Raw genomic sequence first — 19,810 nt, 5'->3', positions numbered from 1 at the left:
CCTTCTGATGATAATTGCTGGTTGCATTAATAATGTTTTGATGTGTTGTTAAAATAAAATTGCCTAGTCACTTAACCCCTTAAGGACACATGACGTGTGTGACACGTCATGATTCCCTTTTATTCCAGAAGTTTGGTCCTTAAGGGGTTAAAGGTTTTGTCTTACATTTTGAAATACGTCAGACACATCTGTGCCAGCTCTAGTGTGAATCAAAATGTAACTCTTTATTAGCAGCAAAGGGTCAAAAAAACATTTTCTGTAACAGAAATACAAACGAACTGGAAATAATGTGATTTGAGGTTGACGAATCCAAATCTCTCACTGTCTTGGTTAGAGGGCAAAATATGCTACCTTGAATTAATGAGTGTCAAAAGCTGAAGTATGAAAGGTAATGGTTTTAATTTAAAACTACAAACATAAGGATATTTTTTAATCTTCTGCTGGTAGCTACTTGTGCTGTCAAAGGGCCTGCGTGTATTTGTTCCCATGAGTAAAATTCTGAGTGTGAGTTCATTCATAACATAAGAGTTTCTGAAAAAAAGTTAAAGGGACACTATAGTAACCAGGACAATTACAGCTCATTGTATTTGTTCTGGTGAGTATAGCCGGTCTCTGCATGCTTTTTGCAGTAAACACTGTCTTTTCAGAGAAAAGGCAGTGTTTACATTACAGCGTCGGGGCACCTTCAGAGATCCAATGCTCAGATGGCTAATAGTCTTGCACTGACCTTCAGTTTCTCCACCCTCTGCATGGAGACACTAAACTTTCCTCTTAGAGATGCACTGATTGTATCTATCTCTATGAGGAGATGCTGATTGGCCAGGGCTGCGTTTGGCTCTGTCCCCAGCCTGCCTCCTTGGCTGAGATAATCAGAATTGACAATCTCAGCCAATCCAAAGCTTTCCTCTGGAATGTCTTCTGATGTCAGCCAACAAGACAGATCAGGGCCAGAGCCAGCACATGCAGACTGGAATAAAGGTAAGATTTTCATTTATTTTGGAGGGCAAAGGGGGCAGGAAGGGCTAGATAGTGTTTTTAACACTATAGGATCAGGAATACATGTTTGTGTTCCTGACCCTATAGTGTTCCTTTCATGGAGTGTTCTGATACATGCCTAATGCATTAAAGAAAGATGTAGTTAGAGCATCTGGAAGTACTGCAGAGGTAAATGTGGCATCGGTATCTTCAAAGCACTTGCCTTGTTTCAGTTTACTAGGACAAGGATAGTGCAGTTCTGCTGAATGAGAAAAGGTCACTTTTCTAAATGTAATAAGATCACCTGTGTAGAATAGCAATGGTTAGAGTAGTGGTTGTGAAGAATTAAAATGTAAGGCTTTGTTAATTTAATTTGGCAATTATACAATTCTTTCGGATTCATTAAATAAAATGACATACTTTTATCTTTTTAAAGTTTGTAAACAATGCATCACACATAAATAAAGAGTATGAGTTGCTCACCAAGCATGATGACTAATGAGATGATCAGCAATATAACTATACAAAACAAGGTCCGAAATGTAAACACGTGTATTCGGTGATGTGATCTTTGCCAATCTTTTTTTTTTTTTTTTTAGATGCTACATGGAAAACATGTTATGGTCCGAGTTGGCGGAGGATGGGACACACTTCAAGGATTTCTGTTGAAATTTGATCCATGTCGCGTTTTACAATTTACAACATTGGAGCAAAAAATACTGCAGTTCCAGAAAGGTATCCAAAATGAAAATGTGTCATCCAAATCTGGCAGAACTCCTCAGCCACCCGTGATGAACCCAATGTCTGCAATTATTACAAACCAAAAGCCCAACTCGAGAGCTGCTACCCCACTTCTGCTTTCAAACTCCAATATCAGAGGTAAGCAGTCACCGGCTCTGACACCTCACCGAGGAGTGAAGCAAACTCCAACAGCAGAAACATGTCCTGATGGCCAGGTGACACCAAGAAAAGGATCCCCATTGTTTGTTGAACCTAAAAGAAAGGTTGCAAAAAAATCGAATTCTCCTCCGCTAACTGCTAATTCCTCACTTGAAAGCAAAAGTTCACAAAACAATTTCTCGGAGAGAAAATCTCCCATGTCTAGCCGATCAAGGGCTGTGGTTCCTGTTTCTGTAGATAAAAGCAGTGCTTCATCTCGTCCAAATAAAGCTATGCAAAAGACTGCAACCTCACAATATTCTCCTACAAACCTGTTACAACAAACAAAACCAATCCTACAACTGCAGTCACCAAAAATAGCCCCTGCTTCGTTGTCTCATCTCAAAGCACAATCAAAACATACATCTGGTTCTCCACTACAATCAAGCACTTTGAAAGTACCAACGGACACTCGTAAGATGACAAATACAACACCTCCCAAAACAGGATCTTCTTATTCCAGAACAGATCCCAAACTAGCATTAAAACAAACCTCTCCATCGGTCTCCCAGTCATCAAAAGAACTGAAGGTAAATAAGAAGACTGAGGTACCAAAAAAGAACTTAACGGATAGGAAGCCGTTTGTAGTGTCCTCTCGTGTTCCTACAACAACACCACTTTTCCCATACACCTCGCAATCTGCTAAACATCGCCCTGCCACCCAATCAAAGACATTATCTAAAAACATTCCAAATGGCAAAAATGATATGAAAAGGGCTGTGAAAGAGACGCCAAATCATTCTGGCCGCACTCCCTTGTCAGTGGTGAAACTTCCACAACCTCCAATTAAAACACTAGTTTCACAAAGGACAAAGCCGACTCCAAGGTCACAGCCTTTATCGGACAGTTCAGTAAAAAGTAACACAGTGCAGAGTACAGCGGCCTCTAAAACTTTGGGTTCAAAGGCCAAACCAGTATCGCGTAAAGGGGTCCCCGATTCCACAAAGGATAAATTAACTAAAGCCAAAAAAGAAGATAAGTTTATTGTTTCAAAAGGTAGTGGGAAGTAGATACAACATACACTATCACCATTCTACGTGGTGAACACATTGAACACTATCTCTATACTTTGTCCATGGGGGCCATATCACATCTGCTTGTTACTGTTAATAGGGGTGTGCATGTGAGCCTTCATGATTCAAGACTACAATTCCCTACATGCCAGTGGATTGTTAGTGCCTGAGGCGTGTGCTATCATATTGATGATTATGCCATAATACAGTTATATATTTAAGAAAACTTGATTGACTCTTGAGGCCAAAGCTTTTTATTGAAAGTTTTAAGATACCCTACTAATCAAGTTCAAACAAGGGACTACAAAAATCTCTCAAGTGAAAACAAGCTAAGATCGTTTTAAATCAGTCTTCCATTCGTTGCCTTTTTATACTGCAGCATTCAGTACTGACGTGTGTATTATTTTGAGCACACCAGCTCTTTAAGTGGCAAGATAGCAACATTTTTATTTTTTTACTTAACATAATCCCAGGCTTATGAGTCTGATTGCTAGGGTCTGTAGATCCATCTTGCAATCAATTTGTTTGTTCTTTATAAAAGTGCAGTAGTTTTACATTTGTTTTTTGTTATGTGCCATTAAATTGGAAGTGCCTGGTACTTAACTAACACTATTTTAATTTACTATTTTCTGAACTTTAGGAGGTTTGGGAATTTTTTTCCATGATTTTTCAGGATTAAGCTAGCAAATTGCGGGTTTTATTTTTGCGTGTGTGTGTCTGTGTGTGTCTGTGTGTGTCTGTGTGTGTCTGTGTGTGTCTGTGTGTGTCTGTGTGTGTCTGTGTGTGTCTGTGTGTGTCTGTGTGTGTCTGTGTGTGTCTGTGTGTGTCTGTGTGTGTCTGTGTGTGTCTGTGTGTGTCTGTGTGTGTCTGTGTGTGTCTGTGTGTGTCTGCGTGTGTCTGCGTGTGTCTGTGTCTGTGGTTGTTGTTTTTTTTTTTTTTTTCATGTTTAGATTCGTGCTTAGAATTAAAAGGGGAATGTGACAAAATTACTATAAACGTTGGTTTACTGTATTTTCTGTGTTTTTTTTTATTTCCTTTTATTTTTCCCCTCAGGGCAACTGTTCTGAATTAAGTCATTTTTAAACGGTGTAAGTCATTAAGAATACAAAACGGTTTCATGCGTATACCTATTGTAAGGCCATACTTAGAATTTTAAATATAACAGAAATAATTAAAATCGGCTTTATTTACTTAACGTTTTAATAAAATAGATGTTTCGAATGTAGAAGGTTGCTAACATAGACAATTCTAACACCTTAATAAGGACCATATTTTTAAGTTGTATCTCTAAAGCTGTGTAGGTTGACCTGCGGCCTAGCAGCTGCTTGAACTTAATTTCCCATGATGCTCAGCTCATCCAGGATCTTGGAAAACCCTGGTCTAAAACAGCTGCAGTGCCAAAGGCTAGCCATTATTGTACAGAAGCTGTACAAACACCATGTACAGTGCTGATATAGTATATTAATAGAACCTATAGGACACCCGTGGGAAACAAATGGTAAACATGGACATGTTCTTTTTATTGTCGTCATTTTCCAGTTAAGTAGGGTTTTTATTGTATTTATGCAGCTGACTAATAATGAACCACTATTCTACACATATATTGCAAAAGCAGTGGCTATTTACTGCATTGGGTTTCCCATTTGTAAATGCAATAAGCGAGGCCTTTTCGTTCAACATTTTGGATATCAGGGAATTGTGCAATAAATGGGAAATCTATTAGTTATTGGCAAATGTTTAATTTTTTCTTTTTAAGACTACAGCTGTATGTTTATTAACCGCTGTATGGCTAATACAACCCTGCCTTATTACTTGTACACTACACATGGCTTTCTGTTTCCAATGGAAACTACTGGCAAACCCTTATAGCGTCAGATAATGTACACCGCAAGCAGTGGACTTTTTCTTAGGGGAAAGAGATGCAAGGGCTTTGTCAACCTTCCTCAATATTTTACTGGACCCATCGTTCCCTGTCATGAGATTGCTAACATATTCATGTGATTGGTAAGATAGGTGGCCAAAGGTAGAATTTCCATTATATACAAGTAATTAGAATATAGGGGAAAAAAAAGTCCATCTTTCATTTTCCTGCCGGTTATGAATCGTGTTATTGAGGATTGTGCTTTAAATGTGTAATTATATATTGGTTGATACAGTGAGTGTATGATTGTTTTTGCTGCCGATCACAAGAATAACAATCTGCAAGTTTAAGGGGTATGCTGCGTAATGGTAAGCTAGGTTTTCCCATTGGTTTTAAACCCTGGCTACTTTGTGTGATGTGTCCGTGTCCGATCACTTCAACATGCTAAACTTGGCACTTGCTAAACTTCAAAACAAAGTGAATGAGATACAGATGTCAAAATTACACGGTGACTCAGTTCAAGTGTTGCAATAGCATATTTTAACCTTATTTCAGAAACACTCATATTATTGTAGGCTGGTTTGACAGTTCTGCATCAGTTCTCCTTATCCTGTGACTTATACTTTCCATATGTCAGAGCAAAGTAATGTGTTTCCCATAGATATAAGGGAAAAACTGTTGATGTCTTAGCATAGTCTTGTATTTAGTGGTCGTGTCCATAGCCCTATAGTGTATATGATGATGTTTATGTTGTTCGGTGCTGGTTAATATCCTGCTGTGTAATCTGCTGTGTTTCCTGAATATTCTACAGAGAGCAGTTGTCCTGCCAGTTTGGAATAGCAGCCTGACGCGGTGTCAGAGGTTGCATTTCCTTTAGTTTCCATTCTTTTTTTGTTAGAAAATGTTTTCTTATTATTAAATAGGATAGTGGTTTAATGTCTGTACAGACATGTCATTTGCACACTAACACAATGGGATTTATTCCCCAAAAGCGAATTGTGGAGTACAAACTGCAAGATTTTAAACTAAAATAGAGTTCAGGAAAATATTACAGCTAGAACATGGTCTACAAGCCGTAGGCAAATTTTTTAATGAATTTTGTGCAGTTCTAGATCTGAATCTTTGCTGTGGGTAGCAAACCCTGGCTGGCTCCATACACAATCATTTTAAGACATATGCTTTTAGAACACTCTTATTTTATGACGTCTAATCCGTCTGTCTGCATAGACTGTGCATACAAAGATACTTTATTTCACCGTATTCTCTTCAGGTTGGTAAAATAACTGATGTTGTTTAATATAGGTGTGTTGTGTATGATCCAAAGTCAGACATGGGTCTCTATTTTAATCTTTTTAGATTTGATTCTCAAATGGTCACAATCTGGTCGAAAGACATTTTTTAAATAATTTGTCTACTGAAGTCATCATTAATGTCTATGGGAATTGTTGTAGGTAAAAAATGTGAAATGTTTTTCTAACAGACTATGACTATTTGAAAATAATTAAACAGAGGCCATATTTATACGATGTTTGCTATTGCATCTCAAATAATATTCTGTACCCAAGAAAGTGAGTGCCTAATGTGCCTTGAATAATGGGGTTTACATTGTATTATACTATTTACTAAGAATATCTAAAACTGTTAGAAAACAAAACAGGAATTGATTTAATTAATTTAAGCAGATGTCTGAATATAACACTGGAGGGTCCCTCTCCCTCCCACCCCCCAATCCCCAGTTACTGAAGGGGTTACTGAAGATATATATTTTTTATTTTTATAGTTTTTATATATTTTTTTTTTACTTGTGTTAATTTTCCTTTTAAATGTCGCACTTTTTCAAAAATGTCCTTTACCGTTGCCAAGTACTTTGCAATTTGAGTTGACACGTGATCTAACAAACCTAGATACTGCATATCTGTAATCTCAGTGGGTAGGATTCATGATAAATAAAGCAGTTTATCTTTTCCACCACTGAGAACATTTTCAGACCAAATCTTTTTTTTTATTTTTTTAATGATCGGCTAAAAGAAAATCTGTATTTTCAGAGAAATTGTGATTACAAATTGTCATATCTTGACTTACGTCATAAAAGGAACCCTATGGCACCATAACCACTTCATCAGAATGAAGTTGTTATGGTACGAGGAGGTACCAGACACCAATTTACTGAAAAAAAAGGTTAAACTATTAATGAGCAGTTTTTAACCCCAAAGTCTTCAATCTGGTGCCTGTCTCTTCTACCCCTGAACTTCCAACATCTGATACGTTCCATCAGCTGACGCACTCAGTAGCTTCCCATTCACAAAACTGAGTTAGTTGCATATCTGTTTTGTGAACAGGGAGCTACTGAAGTTCAAGGGCAGAGCTTATGGGCGCCAGATTGAAGACTTTGGAGTTAAATTGTTCATTAATGGTTTAACCCCTTGAAAAAAGCAGATGCCTGGGACCTCCTTGCACCATAGCAACTTAATTCCAATTAAGGGTTTTTCTTTGTTTTGTTTTTTTAATGGTGTCCAGAGTGTCCCTTGAAGTCTGTTATATAGCCATCAATTTTGTTTTTATTGTACTCCGTATCATCGAATATTTTGTTTGTGTATATATTTCCATAACCTTGCTCTGCAAATCATTGTGTGTCGTTTTGTATAAGTATTTACCCTGGTTGCAGAATGTAATGTACTGACCCAACAAAAGCCAAAGAGCCAAGTGCTGCAGTTCTCTAGCAAACTGGCAGAGAGTTATGGGAGTTTTAATCGAACACTAAATGGGGGATTGCACTTGTATACACAGGATCTAATAACATGGCCATTTTGTTACTGTTCAGATGTAACTCAAAAGTAATTATAGTAATTTTTAATCAACCCCTTGCATTTATAAGGCTGACAAATGACTTGCACTTACATTAGAATTTATGAATAAATACTTCCTCATTATTTCATTTTTAATCACATTTACCAAAGCTTGTATACAAAACCGTATTGAATACATTTTACGACTTGTTTGCAGTGGATTGTGTTAAATGTAAGAAGAACTGTATAGATGCTGCATATTCTAGTTTAAAACACTGTTTTCCAAATATATGTATTTGTTAATTTTCCCTTTCACTTTTGTCTGTTTTAAATGTTTACAATACTATGCATTCACTACTTATTTTAAGTTTTTTTTTTTTTTTTTTTAGACATTGGTTGTTTTACCAGTGTGACTCTTGTATAGAAATGTTTATATTGCATTGGTGGTTATGATAAAAAAAATGCACTTTAATTAAATATGTTTGTGAAAATATACTTTTTGTTCTTTTGCAATTTAATGATTTTTTTTATTTTTTAATTTTATTTTTTTAACCTAGGAAAAAATTAACCAAAAATATATTGAGAGCCTCACTCTCAAACTTTATTGTTTGATTATAGATGGTATTTTACATGTCATGATGCGTGTGCAAATTGATGTTCACTTTGTAAATACAATTTAAAAAAATAAACTACACCATATAACAACCTGTTAGCTGATAAATTCATAGCTGAACTATCACTAACAACCTATAGGATGTTATATATACATAATTTTTAATAAAAAAATAATAATTTTGAATTAAAAAAAATTATTATTTGTAATAAACCTATCACTGTTTTCATTGGAAATACATTCTTTGTGAAATAGTGTATACACTTGTCCCTACCTTTAGTAGCCATATACATATATACCTTATGTCAGACAGTGTTTAAATGTTATAGCTGGTCTGATAATGTAGCAGTGGACACTATATAGAGGTTTTCCAACACTGTCTGACCCTGGGTGCATGTACATGGCTGAAGGGTCCTATCCTATACTACGGGTAAGAAAGATTTCTCTTCTTTTCTTGCATAGAATATTAATAAAAGCATATTTCCTTTCAAAACTGGATGAAAGGATCATTATATTAAAAAATAAATAAATAAAATAAAAGCCTCAAGTGACAGTTGTCCTGTAGCTCTGGTCGGCACATGATTTTAGCTTTCCGTTATGGTGCTCCGTATTAGGTTGTAAAAACATGTAATCTGTTCTGTTTCCTTAAAAATTCAAACCACGTTCTATTGGGTCATTTTTTACATTTTCACATAACATTTTAGAAAAGGAATGTAATGGAAGCTTCCATCTTGATTCAAGTCAAATGCTTGGCACAGGGCGTCAAACTCTACTGGACCCACATCCCAAGAGTGCGCAGGTTTCTGGAAATGACACTCGTCCTGTGCCATATGGGTCTCTGATTTTCACAACTGGTTTTATTTCACTCCAGTACTTGATAATATCTTTAGCCAGCTTGAATATTTTCCACTAGATTCTTCTTTTTGGGTCCTGAATGAGCACAACAATGGGCATATATATACAATGTTTGAAGAGAGAAATTATCAATCACACCATTGAAAAAGGAGTTTAATGACATACACAACTGATTTGTGAGTGTTTAAAGTGCCACTTTAATCCCCAAAACAACTTTAGCTCAATTAAGTAGTTTTGGTGTATAAGATCATGTCCCTGCAGTCTCAATTCTCTGCCGTTTAGGAGATACATCACTTTGTTTACGCTGCCCTAGCAGCACCTCCTCTGGCTGGCCTTATTGCATAGTATGTTTAATTTAGAATACCTTCTGCCCCATTACCTGCCTGCATGAGCATTGTGTGTGTGAGTGTGTGATTTAAACATCAGCTAAGGGAGCAGGAGATAAAAACTTCTAAAGTAAACACATTGTGCTGTATGAGCTGATTGAAAAAAAAATTTTTTCAATGCAGGCTATGTGAGCCACAGCTAGAAGAGATATGACTAGAGCTGCAAAAATAAAAACAAAAGGAGTTTAGAAACTCCTAATTGGCAAAGAATGGAGTACACCAAAACTGCTTCATTAAGCTAAAGTTATTTTGGTGATTATAGTGTCCCTTTAAGATTATCTGAATACAAAATATACTATTACTCTTCTTCCAGTTCCATACCCTCTGTGTGTTAACCTTTGTGGAGGGGCTATAATTGCTCCCACACTGTACAAAGACCTTTTTGCTGATCAAAGTACTAGAACTGTATTCTAGAAGCCAGGAAGAAAGTGCTCTAAGGACTTAGGGTTTCCTTGCAGGCTAGCATAACAGGGCATGGCAATGGTACCTTCACCTTATCCCATTTTGGTGTAGCACTGAAGGGTCAATTATTCACTGCACAAAGAGATTCTGAACACTTTAGAGTAATTACTCCCCCCTCCTCCCCCCATCCCCCAATTTTTTAATAAGACCATAGGAAGCCCAATCCCCTTGTTCATTTTAACACCTTCCCACCTCTGTATACTGCAGACCAGATTAGTCATCATCTGTGAATAATAGACTATTTACTTCCCTTTTAAATAGAAGCTTTAAAAAGCCATACACAAGACAATAATTCTGAATGGGACTTTCCTGTAAATGAGGATCTAATTGTGTGACAATTGTTTTGTGAACTTTCATTGTTTTATTCTGCTTTTAGTTAATGCTCCATATGAATATTGTTCTCCTTTCCATTTAACCTTTTCCACATTTACCCTATCCTGGGAATCCCAACCAACAATTAGAATGAATAATTTATTTCCTTCAAGCTGTGTTAAACTTCAAAGGTTAGCTGCCTTGTTTTCTGTATTCTGGATAGATTCTGTATGGAGGAATTGACTCTAATCCCTTGCCATATATTCTCCAACCTCGTAAGGCATTATAGGAGAAGACTTAAAGCTGTTATCTTGGCAAAGGGAAGTAGCACAAAATATTCACTGAAAGGATGCAAATAATTGTACCAAACATATTTAAAGCGTCACTGTCATTCCCCAGAAAAATTAGTATTTCATAATGATAGAATCTTTAAGAAATCATTATGACTGTGTTGGTTTTTCACAAAATATTTCAACCCAACGTAGGGACTACTTTGTGTCTGTATTTCTCTTCCGCCTGACTTTTCTTGGCACAAGGTGGAGCCTAACAGGGCCGGACTGGGGACACAAAGCAGCCATGGAAAAAGTGTGTGTGTGTGTGTGTGTGTGTGTGTGTGTGTGTGTGTGAGAGAGAGAAAATATATTACAAATTATACAAGCTTACTAGTACACTCACACAAATTTAGTACAAACAAACACAAACACACTCACTACAAACAAGCTCCCTGATATACACACAAGCTTACTACAGGTAAGCTCACCAACAAACATACACGCTCACTGACACACACGCTTACTACTGGTAAGCTCACTGACCCACACACGCTTACTACAGGTAAGCTCACTGACACGCTTGCTACAGACAAGCTCATTGATACACACATGCACGTTTACTACAGACAAGCTCCCTAACACACGCATGCATGCAGGTTTCCCCATAGACAACAATGCTGTATTCTCGTGCAGTGACGTCGGCACATGGGGCTGAAGAAGAGTAGTGCGACCAAGAAGGTGGCGCCTGCGAGGGACAGGTTCAGGTGAGTATTCTCACCTTAACCTGCCTCTGGACCACCAGCAGTGATGTCAGCATTGGTGGGCCTCGGGGAATTCGGCAAAGTCTCCAGACAGGGACAGTACCACATTAACAAACATTTTTTTTTTTTTTTATTGTTTGGGGGCTGGGGGGGAGGGATAAACTTGTATCATATTTGCTGTCATTGATATCAAACAATTGCAGTGTTTTTGTGTCCTGTTTTTCTTCAACACAATGTTAAACAACAAAGACATTTATTCACAGCTTTGCTCATATCTCTAGGACGTTCTTGGAAGCCAGATAATATCTGAATGTACCTTTTCTGGTTTAATACTTTATTATTATTATTTACTAAAGGTGCCAATATTAGTGGAGGGCACTATATACAGCCAAACCAGAAAGTCTATGTTTCCAAATTAACTATTTTGGCCTAAAACCTGCAACTCTCTTGTGAATTCCCTGTTAATCTGGATTTGGCAAAATATAAACATATTTACATATGGATATAATTATCTGCATCTGCATCTGCCCCTTTGAAAATGTGATGATGCAGCTACATCCAAAGCGTTATTATGCAGCTACACCCATCCCCGAATGATGTGCATGGTTTCTTATTATTATTATTGTCACAGAATCCATTTAGATACTCACCCCCACTCCAGCATTGCTGTCAGCATCTTGATCTGGGACCCATGAGTAAACCAGTGTAGCACTTACCCCCTCACTCCTTTGTTTGCCCTTCCTCCTGATGCCATTTGACCTGTTTAGGGTTGTGTTCCTGCAGTCCAACCCAATGGCACAGCACATGACATATATTCCTCCAGAAAGCATGAGATGCCAAAAGAACATTACATTTTGTTTGCCGTTATACAGAGCAGGAGAACTGTCTGTAAAAGGGTTCTCCTGTTCCGACCTGTCTATCATTTCCCAGCATAGATGTTGATGCTGAAAACTGATTAAGAGGTGCAGAAAGTAAACCAAGACATCATATACATTTATTATGAAATCTGTGAATGTGTTAATAGTTTTGCTTGCATAATGTACAAGATTATCAGTTTTATTTAAATGTGTGTGTGTTCCATACTTTAATTTTCTATAACTATCTATTTATATATTTGATGTCCATTCCCTAGAGATAAAGTTAGCATTGCTAAATAGATAAAATGTTGTTCTTTTATACTTGTTTTTACTATGTACGTTTTTAAATGTTTCTTGTAACTTACCAATATCGTTTGGTTTGGTCATCTTGACAAAATATGAGAGGAACTTTCGTAAAAAAATTGATTGTAATAGGCAGCTTGCACCATATGTTGTCCAGTTCTTCTGGGAGGAAGACAAGATTCAACCTTCATATAAATACAAAAGACAATGAGGACCTCTAGTGGTCAGCAGCAGTAGTATGAAAGTTATCTTTACGCTACATATTAATTACCTTGAAAGGCCAGTCTATATATATTACTTTTTACAACTAAGTTTTTCCTTTTTGTGTGTTCTGATGATTTTGTTTTTTTTGTTTTTAAACATAGCCTTCCATACTATGTTTTATTTGAATGTTATATTGGATGTACAGTTAATTCAATATATAATGTTTATATATGATTGTAAACTCATATATATTTACATTGCTAATTGGCCACAGCTTTGAATGTGAAGTTAAGCTTTCATTTGACTAAGGCAAAACCTTTCTAAAATCGTATCTATTACATCATTAGCATAACCTGGTCCTGCGTCATACCTTTCATCCTGGGGTATTTTAATCAAACGAATGACTACACATTGTCTACATACAATATATGTATTCCGATAATTTCAAATAACCAGGAACAGTTACCGTAGAAATATAGTATCCAGTTTCTCCTTGTCTGCTGTACAGTCATCGTTACTACAAATGCTGATAAAAACTTAGCAGAAATGCCAAAAGTTATTTTGGAGAAGGTCCCAGACTGCCGAGTACAACTACAATGAAACAATTCCATAGTCCATATTAATAAATGCATTTAGTCTTGGAAATCTAAGATGTCACCAGTCTTTAGAACACAAGCCCTACTGGGACTAAGTTATTGGTGACTTTTTCCTGTAAGTGTACGTTTGCAGCCAGAAAGATAATCCATGAAAGTAATCCACACATTTCTATATTAGATTATATTCGCACAATCAGTCCATCCACCCGAAGAGGGTGTGCTCTGTTTACCTCCTGAAGGTTACGTGGAGTTTGGGCATAGTTGTATCTTTTCCGATACCGGATTTTATCTTTTCCGATACCGGCGAACAACACGGACTCCCGTCCACAGTGGAACGTCGCAGACATCACACCCTTTGTGCCCAGAGGAACGCTGCAGAGGGCTGCAGACCTACCGACATGAACCGAGCAGATATCCACTTCTAAGACACGTCATACAGGACTTTGCAATATGCACTACAATACCCAGTTGAAGGCCGGGCAGGCCCGTAACATATACCGGCTCCTAAACACACCGATGGGACTCTCTGCTATGGTACTCACATGTTACAACATTTATTTTCCTTTTATGTTCCTTCTACGTTACTGTTATATTGCCTATATTGCCTTTGATTAGGAGATATAATCTCATTCTGGCTCCGTAAGCGGACATCCTATGACAAGACTTAAGCGAATCTCCCCCCCCCCCCCCCCACCGGCCCTGCTTACCCGACAACGGCCCTCAATGCGAGGGAAGCGAACCACCAGACAGCCAGGGACCGGACATAAAGCATGCGAAAGGTCATGAGTATCTACAAGCCACACTATTATAACATCCCCGACCCCCGACGCACTTACCCTAGGCAACGCGTGGCACTCCCTATCCTTTGGCGGGGTATACCCAGCTTCCCACCTAAACACCCCTTGACATTAATAAAGACTTGCTCCGCACAGACTAAGGGGCTTAACCTAACTAGACTAAAAAATTAAAATTGGGTTGACGTGGCACCTGTGTAACTTGACATGCCGTAATGTTCCTTACATATGTAACTTGTTACATCCTATTATTTTATACACATGTTGTATCTTGAGTTCTTTGCTGAAAACCCACAAAAATAAAGATTTTTTTTAAAAAAAAGCAACTTACATAAAATGGTTTTACCTGTCTTCAATAACAGAAAGAAACTTCCTGCAAGGTAAGGAGCTAGAACAATTCTGTTCTCCCAGCATTGTGGCAAAACCCTTCGCTTTTTGATCTGTTCGTTGAATGTGTATTGTTTTCTCAATGATGCTTTTGAAGTCTTCACAACTAACAAATCCATTTGTAAGAACATCAGCTTTCCTGTAATGTAAACATTAAGTTTCTGTAAGACTATTTTGCCTGTTAAGACCTTGAAGGATACATCAAACTTTACATTTAGCACTATAGGGGTGTAAATCACTCAATAGTGAGATGTGGTAAAATTAAAACGTAAACTAAAATAACTAGGTTTTAAAAGATTCCAGTTATCTTTAAAAACTTTTTTGAATTCCTCTTACTCAAAGTCACTGATTCAGTGAAAACTGATCTATATTGGGGCAATTTAGAGGATAAATCATAGATGTATCTCACTATGGCCTCAATTTAATATTTTAGAAAAGCTTTTCAGATTAATATTTTTGTATAAACCTTTAGAGTGATTTAATAATTTGAAAAATATGTAGCATTCCTAACACTATAGTGTTTCTTGACAAGAAAACCCCACACTTCGACTCTACCCATTTTGGTGTCCAAATGGCAAATAAATAAAATAAATAAATGGGGGGGGGGGGGAGGGGGACAACCTTGTAGGGATAACTGAAGGGACAAAATATTAAAAATAAGATTTGGCTAATAATTAAAAAATAACAATTAAAGGGACATTATAGTCACCAGAACAACTACAGCTTATTGTATTTGTTCTGGTGAGTAGAATCATTCCCTTCAGGGTTTTCGCTGTAAAAAATGCTGTGTTTACATTACAGCCTGGAATAACTGCACTGGTCACTCCTCAGATGGCTGTTAGAGGTGCTTCCTTGGGCAGTGCTGCAGAGTAAGCAGCACTGTCATTCAGTGTCTATTCGGAGATGCTGATTGGCCAGGGCTGTGTTTGACTTGTGCTGGCTCTGCCTTTGATCTTCCTCCTTGAAAGTCTCAGCCAATCCAATGGGAAAGCAATGTGATTGGCTCACAGAATCACTTCTGATGAAGTCAGCATGCAGGCAGATCAGAGGCAGAGGCAGCAGCTGCAAACTTGAATACAAGTAAGATTTTACTATTTAAGGAGGCAAGGGGAGGCTAGATGGTGGTTTTAACACTATAGGGTCAGTAATACATGTTTGTGTTCATGGCCCTGTAGTGTTCCTTTAAATAAAGCATGATAAATGCAAGCATGCATTTTAAAAAAAATCAATGAGTTTTGACACTTTCTACTCTCTTTGGTCCATGAAGAAACAAACAAAAACTGCAATTCATGAAAAAAAACTGTAAGGAAACCAAGTGTATTTAAACCTCCTTCGGTCGTTTCCTCCCGAACCGCCAGAGCCTCGTGTATATAGCTCTCCGTTCGGTAGTTGAAGTAGACGAAATCCATACGAAATACAAATAGCTTTACAAGATAATTCCTTTAGTAAAGCATACGAATCCCCAATTATCAGCCGAAGTCAAGAAGAAGGGTACAAAATGAACTGGCTTTAATTAACACACACAGGCTTTTATGCAAGTCCCCATGCAAGGGGACATCCCACAGGGAGGGACACAGTATAACCAATCACGTACAGTAAAATCATAAAACACACCCAGCACAAACATACAATTCCCTCCCCTATCCCTGGAGATAATCAGGTCTGATAAAGTAATAACTTGATTATCTCCAGGCAGAAAAATCTAAATTTTCCCCAATATCTGGAACATCCCTTTATACATGAGGTATCCCCACAAATAATATGTCCCCTGATAGCCCCGATCTGGGTGACCAACATATTAAAATTTCACCCAGATTGGTTCAGGGGTTCTCAAAAACTATGGAAGTCCTCTGTGACCGGTTCACCGTGAGTGGGCTGCCCAAAATAGTTCCACAAGTTTGAGTGGTTTTGCCGGTCACTTCAGTAAAAGGAGAAAAACTAACAAAGTACCGAATGGATTCCCCTGGCTCCTAGCAGCAATTGTTCCCCTCATTCGTATGCACAACCGTACCGAATAGCGCTCTTCTAGCTAATCGGTACATATAGATCCAGTGTTCGTGTGTTTGAGACTGGTGTTCGGGAAGTCGAGTGTCCGATTTTAGTTCCAGACACTCGGCGACCAAGTCCCGCTGCCTTTGTTAGTCTGAAAAAAGATGGCCGCGGTTTTCTCAGCCACGTGGCGTTCGGTAGTACGAACGCTGGCCGCACACGTAGAGGGTTTAATTGAAGCAGGCTTTGAAGTTAAATGAGCCGGGGGGGGGGGTCTTTGTTCGGTAGTAACATCTACCAAATGGAGAATGAAGAAACAACGAATAAAAAGGGTAATTTCTTCACAAAAACCTTTAAAAAAAAAGACATACGTTCCCCCAGTAGACTATGTAAATCTAATTTATTCCGTGTTTTTTACAGTCACTGTGAAATGTTTCTATGAATGAATAATACGATATTTTCCTGAATAATGACAACAAAAAGTTAACACATTTCTAAAATGTTACCAAAATTGTGCCAGCAACTGAATGAAAATTCCATGGAACAACTTCAAAAGCTGCTGTTCAGCCTCCAACGCTGATAAGAATTCATTGTGTGTTTTAAAAGATCCTCCATCATTGCAGGAGTCTGGCCTGAAATACACAAATTCAAGTATTTACCAGAAAGTTCTATAAATTATACGTAATGTAATATCATTTTTAAAAATTCCACAATACTACGAAAGTGAACATGTAAAAAGATAATTATCCAAAAAGCTCCAAAATCAGACAATTTGTATTGGTGCCTATAATGTGCTTAACTATTGTTCCACCTCCCCACCCCCTTCCGTTACAGAATTCATCATCCATTTTTACATATTCCTCATTACCATGGTAGTTTAAAATTCATATAGCCATGAGCTTGAGTTGCATATGACTGTCACTATTTAGGAGATCAAGTTGCATATCTTCTACTATTTGATTAGGGAATAAATTTAACAAATTGTGCTAAATATTTTATGTCAAATTAAAATCTAAGGGATTTGGAAAGCATCTGGAGCTTAACTGACTTGTCTTATTATGTTCCCCTAAATTCAGTTAACTATGATAAATGCAAGCATGCCTTTTATAAAATAATGTGTTTTGATACTCTCTACTTTGGTCCATTAAGAAACAAACAAAAACTGCAATTAATGAAAGAAACGTAGAAATAGGATGCCATAAGTTACAACTGTTTTCTAAAAATTCAATTGTCTGATTTGAAAGAACATGTATGGAATCTATTTGGCCCCTTGATAAAAGTGGAGCAATATTTGTGTGCCGTACACCATTACAACATTATTGCCAACTAGGTGTATCCATTCGTAGAATTTCAACCTGGTAATGGATGTTTTGACCAGGAAAATAAGTCCTTACACAATGCTGGACTTCAGTTTATTGCCATAGCGTGCCTGGTCACTAGAGCTCAGTTCACCTGTATATCTGTGGGAAGGAGCAGCGATATCCATTACCAGCCGACATGGGCCAAAATACCAGAGAGATGCTTTTGACACTGTGTAGAGTACATGACCCCAACAAATGGATCTAATTGGGATTATGTATATTTTCACAGAGGAGTTCAAGCTAAGGCAGACTATATCGGGTTAGCTTTAAATAATGCATAGTGACTTGTGATAGAAGCTGTTGCTGTAACAGGACGGAATTTGCGGAATGTTGATTGGAGCAGTCCAGTTATCTCCATCCACTGGGTTATCCCTTCACCACAATTCTAGGTTTAAAGAATAAACTCCAAGGTGTCTATTAACCTGCCAAAAGCAAGATACACTGGTGCTGTGGTAGGCTTATGCAATAAATCATTGTATTCTGTAACCAAATTCCCTTTTTTATTTCTTTATCAAAGTGAGGTTTTTTTAAAAGGGTCATATGGGTTTTGCAATTGGTGTGAATTAGGCTATTGGGGCTTAAGATATAAATTCACGTTGAATTCCTGAAAATTCCCATATGTAACTAACATAAATAACTCTGGCAGGGTTTTCCACTAAAGTGCGAAAGTAAATTATAGTAAATGTTAAGTTATTGGCCAAAACAGCCTACAATTGACTAGTTTGGCCAATAATGTTACATTTATGATGAATTCTTGACACTTAACATTTCAGTAAATAACCCTTTGAGTGTGTCTGAGTTCCTGTTCTTGGGGAGAAGGATTTAGTGCCGTTGCTATGCTGTTGCTATGGATGCCATTATGAGAGTGATATCATAGAAGGGGTTCTATCATATTCTCCTTGTCCTGCATCATTCTTCTAGTAGGATTATGATAGAGACACATCTCAAGCTGTTCAGTGTACCTCAGTGATAGGAAAGTTACAGAGAGTCAGAGAATTCCTAGAACTCTCAACTTGACCTTCCTGCCATGATTTCCTGGGCCCCTCTGAAGAGGGTATTTGACTCACTGCGCAACCAAGGACCGGCTCCAAAAAAAAATGAATAAGCCAGCAGTGCCTCGGAAATCCTCCTCAGAATTATATCTGCACTGAGCCTTCAGCCTCCAGAGAGGTGTCAGTCTGAGAATCTACTCAGCAGCTCATTTGGCAGCAGTGCCAACATGATGAAAAACGGGCACAGAGGAAGAGCCGCTTGGAAACTGTGGTTGAGCCCCCTGGCTTCTTTAAAGTACATATACTAGAGTACGCCTGAGGCCTTATCCCCTGGACAGGGGTCTATTTATGCTTCAATGATGAATGTACTAGTGACTACAAACTACCCGTAGATTAATTAGTAATATTTCAGCGCCCACAGGATGAAAAATGGGCACAGAGGAAGAGACATTTGAAAACTGTGGTTGAGCCCCCTGGGTTCATAAAGTACATATACTATAGTATGCCTGAGGCCTTATCCCCTGGACAGGGGTCTATCTATGCTTCAATGATGAATGGACTAGTGACTACAATCTACCCGTAGATTATTTAGTTATATTTCAGCGCCCACAGGATGAAAAATGGGCACAGAGGAAGAGACATTTGGAAACTGTGGTTGAGCGCCCTGGGTTCATAAAGTACATATACTAGAGCAGGGATAGGCAACCTTTGGCACTCCAGATGTTTTGGACTACATCCCCCATAATGCTCTGACATTGGGCCTGGACAGCCAGGGGCCCAGATGGGGCTATGCAGTCTTGTGCTTTTTTGGAGATCAGCACATCTCCCTAAACGGCTTACAATAGTTTGCAAAGCTAACTACCTGTATAATGCTACTGGCCAAGGAGTGTCAGCAATAGCTCAATGCAGAATGACTGCAAATTGGGGGCAGCTAAAGAAACAAAGAGAGACACAAAAGAGATCTGATAAAGAGCCACAAGTGTGGGGTCACAATGAGACAGAGAGAAACAAGTGGGGTCATATAATGAGACATACAAATACACAAACAGGGGCTGAGAGAGACAATCTGAGATTAATAAACTGATAAGAACT

At 38.0% G+C, this 19,810-nt stretch overlaps 1 protein-coding gene across 1 annotated transcript in view; it reads left to right on the top strand.

The window, feature by feature from the left end:
• The window catches only part of GAS2L3 (growth arrest specific 2 like 3), a 231,850-nt gene that overhangs the window by 33,161 nt on the left and 178,879 nt on the right, over positions 1 to 19,810 (top strand). Inside the window, exon 10 of the mRNA XM_063447229.1 lies at positions 1,575 to 3,621. Within this exon, the coding sequence (XP_063303299.1) occupies positions 1,575 to 2,924 (1,350 nt within the window). The 3' untranslated portion in view covers positions 2,925 to 3,621. The remainder of the gene's footprint in view (positions 1 to 1,574; positions 3,622 to 19,810) is intronic.

Source organism: Pelobates fuscus, chromosome 3 (assembly GCF_036172605.1).
Source record: "Pelobates fuscus isolate aPelFus1 chromosome 3, aPelFus1.pri, whole genome shotgun sequence".
Classification (NCBI taxonomy): Eukaryota; Metazoa; Chordata; class Amphibia; order Anura; family Pelobatidae; genus Pelobates; species Pelobates fuscus.
The sequence above is the reverse complement of the archived record's forward strand: the minus strand, read 5'-3'. Positions and strand labels throughout refer to the sequence as shown.